This window comes from Saccopteryx leptura, chromosome 2, assembly GCF_036850995.1.
Source record: "Saccopteryx leptura isolate mSacLep1 chromosome 2, mSacLep1_pri_phased_curated, whole genome shotgun sequence".
NCBI classification, from domain to species: domain Eukaryota; kingdom Metazoa; phylum Chordata; class Mammalia; order Chiroptera; family Emballonuridae; genus Saccopteryx; species Saccopteryx leptura.
In genome coordinates this window covers 232,083,607-232,089,606 of record NC_089504.1, presented here as the reverse complement: position 1 = coordinate 232,089,606, position 6,000 = coordinate 232,083,607, and the positions used below count along the sequence as shown (strand labels likewise).

Below are 6,000 nucleotides of genomic sequence, written 5' to 3'. Positions count from 1 at the left end.
AACCCTCAAGGGCTATTTAAAAATAGAATTGATTCTTTAAATACAAAAAATACGTTCTCCGACCTCACACAAACCCCTATTAAGCCTTTGATGACATTTAAAAATAAACAATACACGTATATGGTTCGAAAATAGAAATCGTAGAGTAGAAAGTGAGAAATGCTTTCATTCTGACCGTCTTGAATCTACCAAAAAAAAAAAGCAGTTGTACAGGATTCAACCTAGTAAGTGCTAGCCACCGTTCTAAAGCTTTATATTATCTCGCTGAAATTCTTCAACAATACTACTTAGTAAGTACAAGTATTACACTCTTCACGGTAGTAATAACTATTTCTCTTAAAGAGAAGCAGGAGGATCTGGGGGAGAGAGCCGACAACCTAAGCGCCTCCACAAGTGATTTTAAAGTTTGAGAAACTGAGGACAGTATAGGTCATCATTGTTAAGTGCCAAGAGGATTATCCGCCAGGTGTCCGCTACACGATCCCCTGGGGCGCCACACTCGGCACACATGATCCGAAAGTATCTGGAAGAAACCTCACTCGCGCGCCCTGGGGCCAGCCTCTACAGGGTTTCCCAGGAAAGGCGCGCCGGGATCCGCCGCCTCAACCAGTCTTGCTAGAGTAGGTGTACCCCCACTAACAAAAGCGTTCGTAACGACTGCCACTATAGCCAGTCAACACCGAGCCCAGGCCCGCGCCTCCAGGTAGGGAGGAACTTCCAATTGGTGGAATCGTTCTGAAGAAGGCGGACAGAGTGACAGTTCCGCCTTCCTTGGAGTTCTAAGCCAATCGCTGCATCTGAGCAGTAGCCGCTGGTTAGGTTGCGCTGTGAGTTGTGATCCGGCGATTGAGGGCGGGGCGGGCAGCAAGCTGGGGGCTGCGGGGAGGGGACTCTTCCCGTGGGCGCGCGGAGCAAGGACGGTGACAGCCACGCGCGCACGTGCGCGCCTGGCTGCAGCGCAGCTCCGAGACCTCCATCAGCCTTGAGAGGCTCGTTGGATCTGGGCCACCGCCGTCTAGGGGCCCCGTCCTCGGGTGACCCCAGCGTCCCCGGCCCGAGTCCCGGATCGCCGGGCCTGTTCCAACCCGTCGATCCCCGCTCGCATTCCTTCCCCACGGCCGTCAGGGCCCGCCCCGCAACTCCCCTTTTCCGCTCCCGGGGCAGGGTCCTCCCGGCCCATGCTGGCCGTTGGGGGCCGGCTCAGACCAGACAGTTCTCGGGCCGGTCGGCCGGACACCATGGTGGCCCTGAGGCCTGTGCAGCTCTTCCAGGGGGGCTAACAGTCCCAGAGCGCAGGCTCGGGGACGCGAGAGTCCCGGGCCTGAGCCCCGCACCATGGCCGGGGCCATCGCTTCCCGCATGAGCTTCAGCTCACTCAAGAGGAAGCAGCCCAAGACATTCACCGTGCGGATCGTCACCATGGACGCCGAGATGGAGTTTAATTGTGAGGTAACCGGCCGGCAGCCCCAATGGGCTGCAGCGATGTGGGAGCCTGGCGGAATTCCCGCTCGCGGGCCCCAGTCTGGGCGCCCCTGCTGGGGTGACAGTCGAGGTGGAGACTTGAGAGATTCTACTTGTATACTCTCTGGTCATAGACAGAGATGGCCAGAACCGGAAGGAGCCATCTAGGCCCAAATCCTCATATTAAAGATAAATACTGCCTTTTTAAATAGGGCTTTTGGATTTGGAAGCACTTCCTGAAAGTTTTCATTCATTGTTACTGCAAGGGGCTGGAAGCATAGGCGGTAGCAAATTCTAGTTCTCAGTGTCAGGCTTAAGCTCCAGTGCTCTAGTTTTTACTTCATGAGATAATATTATAAACCCCAGGTACTAAAAGACATCTCGTTTTATTGGAAAGTCTATACTTGTTTCCTTTTCCAAAACTTAAATTTTCAGGAAAGAACTTTGGAGAAAGAGCTGGTGTCTTATTCTTAAATTTTCCATACAGTCTGCATAATGATCAGTTATCAGTTGTTGAATACTTTAGAAGTGGCAGGCATTCATACATTTGATTCTCACAACAACCCAATGTGGTAGGTACCCCACCATATATCCAGTAAATGGTGAAGTTGGTTTTGAATCAAGCTCTTAGCCAATACAGTACTGTCTGTCTCTCAAGCACTTTACGCCCTTGCTACTGAAAGTGTGGTCTGTGGACCAGCAGCATTGGCAGCAGTGACTTAAGTCAGGGGTTGGCAAACTTTTTCTCTGAAGAGCCACATAATAAATATTTTCAGCTTTGCAGGCCATAAGGTCTCAGTTGCAACTAACTCTTCAGCTCTACGCTTGTAGCACAAAAGCAGCTCTAGACAGGATTAACTGCCAGCATGATAGTGTGAGGAGCTCCACTGACCTGGTTCTTTGTAAAATCATTTTTAAAAAACAATGATTTAGCCCTGGCCAGTCTGCTCAGTGGATAGAGTGTCAGCCCACCATGTGGACATCCTGGCTTTGATCTCAGGTCAAGGCACACAAGAGAAGCCACCATCTGCTTCTCTCCCTCTCCGTCTCCTCCTTCTCTCCCTTTTCCCCTCCCACAGTCAGTGGGTCAGTTGGTTTGGTCAGTGCTCTGCTGATTCGAGCATCATCAGCCCCAGATGAGGGTTGCTGGGTGGATCCTGGTTGGGGCAGATGCGGGAGTGTGTCTCTCTATCTCCCTTCCTCTCACTTAAAACAAACAAACAAAAAAACCAAAGAAAACCCCCCAATAATTTAAACCCTCTGGAAATGGTCCTAAGTGCAAACATCAAGCAAAGAAACATCTATCTAGAGAGAAGATAGAGGGAGGGAGGAAAGGAAGAAGGGAGGGAGAGGGAGAGAGAAAGAAACATCAGTCTGTTTCTGTATATGAGAGAGAGAGAGAGAGAGAGATAAACATCAGTCTGTTTCTGTATATGCCCTGACCAGGGGTCAAATCAGCAACCTATGTGTATTGGAATGATGCTCTAACCAATAGAGCTATTGGACCAGAGCAAGGGCTTCTTTCTTTCACCCAGCTCCTATTTATGGAATTGGGCTATGTCCTGGGTGTGGCACACTGAGAATACGGGCCCCAATTACTCTTGCCTCACATTCAGTTTATGAGTTGGTGGTTCCAGCCAGGAGCATTAAACTGAGAAGACCCCCAGGCTGGTATGTTCCCCCTCCCACTTCTATCTAGGGCTCAGAGATTTTGCTTAGAGGCTTTAGTTTCTGATCTCTCGTCAAGGTAGTGGTTTTATTTGCAATAGAGTATGGAGAAGTTTATGCTTAGTGGTACTCAAGAACAGTAGAGTTTTGGTGAAAGGCAGTTGGAAGGGGATCTGTAGATTGCATGAAGATACAGCCTAGTAGGCCAGCTAGTTTGCTGAAGAGAATCATTATGACAGCTAGAAAAAGCCCTCCTGGGTTCAGAACAAATATCAAACACTGATCTCAGAAACTGTTCCCTCAATAGGGTCAACTTATTATTGGATTACTTTGTAGAGCAAGTTATGTCCCAGAGCATTATTAAAATAATAGAACAATATACCACAATTACTGGAGTTTAATAGTTGGGTGTGATAAGGGAAAGAGAAAGTGACCCCTACTAAAATCTTTAGGCATACCCAAAGATGTGCCTCCCTGAGGAGCAACATCATAGGCCTTTGCACTGTGGAGAGAAGTAGATTTCACTAAAACAGTTCAACCAGTTTCTGTAAACAAATAAGCAACTACAGCAAGCGCTGGAGAGGGGAGCACTAGTCCCAAGTTGCTGTATTATCTAAAATGTCTAATTTCCAACAAAAAATTATGAAGCGTGCAAACAAGGAAGGAAGAATGTGACCCATACAATGGAAAAACCCTAGCAACAAAAAGTGTAAGTGACCAGGTGTCAGAATTAATGAGAATACTTTAAAGTAGTATAAATTATAAATATGTTCACAGAACTAAAGGAAAGCATGATTAAGGAAGTGAAGGAAGGTATAAAGATATTTTTGTATCAAATAGAGAATATCAATAAAGAGATAGGAATTATTTAAAAGAACCAAATTAAAATTCTGGAGTTGGAAAGTACAGTGACTGAAATTAAAAAAGAATTTTCTAGAGGGGCTCAAAGTAGATTTGCACTGGCAGAAGAATTAGTGTACTTGAAAACAGATTGATAGAAATTATGCAAATTAGAGAGTAGATAGAAAAAAGAATGAAAAAAGTGTACAGAGCTGTAAAGAAATGGGAGAGTTTATTAAATGCATCAAATATGTGTAATAGGAATACCAGAGAGAAGAGAGAAACAGTATTTTTTTTTAAGTGGCTGAAACTTTCTAATTTATTGAAAACCAATGACATATACATTCAGAAAGCTCAATGAACTCCAAGGAGGATAAACAGAAAGAGAGTCACAAACAGACAGACATATTGTAAAAATGATGGAAAGTCAAAGACAAGAAGAAAATCTTGAAAGTAGCAAGAGAGCCTGACCAGGTGATGGTGCAGCAGATAGAGCCTCAGACTGGGACGCTGAGGACCTAGGTTCAAAACCCCGAGGTTGCCGGAACGGGCTCACCTAGCTTGAGCACAGGATCACTGGCTTGAGCATGGAATCATAGACTTGATCCCATGGTCTCTGGCTTGAGCCCAAAGGTTGCTGGCTTGAAGCCCAAGGTTGCTGGCTTGAGCCCAAGCTCGTTGGCTTGAGCAAGAGGTCACTCACTCTGCTGCAGCCCCCACCCCCCGCTCTGGTCAAAGCACATATGAGAAAGCAATCAGTGAACAACTAAGAAGACTAAGGAGCCACAATGAAGAATTGATGCTTATCTTTCTCCCTTCCAGTCTGCCTGTCCCTATCTGTCCCTCTTTGTCTCTGTCTCTGTCACAAAAAAAGAGAAAGCAGCAAGAGAAAAATGACTTTGCACTTACAAGAAAACCCCAATAAGATCAACAGCTGACTTCTCAGTCGAACATATTTAAAGTGCTCAAAGAAAAAACTTATCAACTGAGAATCCTATATATCATAGTTGGCTATAAATGAAAAGGACATTTCAAAAATGAAAATGAGCCTGACCAGGTGGTAGCACAGTGGATAGAGTGTTGGCCTTGGATGCTAAGTACCCAGGTTCAAAACCCTGAGGTCATCGGCTTGAGCATGGGCTCATCCGGCTTGAGCACTGGGTTGCTAGCTTGAGCGTGGGATCATAGACGTGACCCCATGGTCACTGGCCTGAGCAAGTGCTCACTGGCTCAGCTGGAGCCTCCCAGTCAAGGCACGTATGAGAAAGCAACCAACTAAAATGCTGCAACAAAGAACTGATGCTTCTCTTCCTATCTGCCTGTCCCTGTTTGTCTCTCTTTCTATCTGTCTCTCTCGCTAAAAAAAAGTGAACTAACAACTTTCCCACATAAACAAAAACTGAGAGAATTAGTTGCTAAGACTCATAAGAAATATGAAGGATCTTCTTCAGGCTAAAAGCAAGTGACTTCAGATAGTAATTTAAATCCACATATAACAAAAACAAAGAGCACCAATAAAGATAATTATATAATTATAGCCTGACCTGTGGTGACAGTGGATGAAGTGTCACTGAGTACTGGGGTTTGAAACCCTGGGCTTGCCCAGTCGGGGCACATACGGAAACTACTATGAGTTGATGCTTCCTGTTCCTGCTCCCTTCTCTCTCTCTGCACTCTCTAAAATCAATAAAATCTTTTAAAAAACAACAACGATATACCACTTCACTATGAGAGCCAACCACTAGGACAGGGGTCAGGAACCTATGGCTCGCGATCCAGATGTGGCTCTTTTGATGGCTGCATCTGGCTCGCAGATAAATCTTTAATAAAAAAAATAACATTAAAAATATAAAACATTCTCATGTATTACAATTCATTCATTTCCTACCACTCATGTTCATGGTTGCGGGTGGCTGGAGCCAATCATAGCTGTCCTTCGGGACAACACCAAATTTTTATTGGATAATGAATAACGTACATGGGTCATTGTATGGCTCTCATGGAATTACATTTTAAAATATGTGGCGTTCA

At 45.6% G+C, this 6,000-nt stretch overlaps 1 protein-coding gene across 4 annotated transcripts in view; it reads left to right on the top strand.

Moving 5' to 3' along the window:
• The first annotated feature begins 846 nt into the window (after nt 1-846).
• NF2 (NF2, moesin-ezrin-radixin like (MERLIN) tumor suppressor) overlaps nt 847-6,000 on the top strand; it is a 77,975-nt gene continuing 72,821 nt past the window's right edge. For all 4 annotated transcript variants that reach the window (XM_066370518.1, XM_066370515.1, XM_066370516.1 and 1 more), the window contains exon 1: nt 847-1,449. In XM_066370518.1, the coding sequence (XP_066226615.1) occupies nt 1,336-1,449 (114 nt within the window). In that variant the 5' untranslated portion in view covers nt 847-1,335. The remainder of the gene's footprint in view (nt 1,450-6,000) is intronic.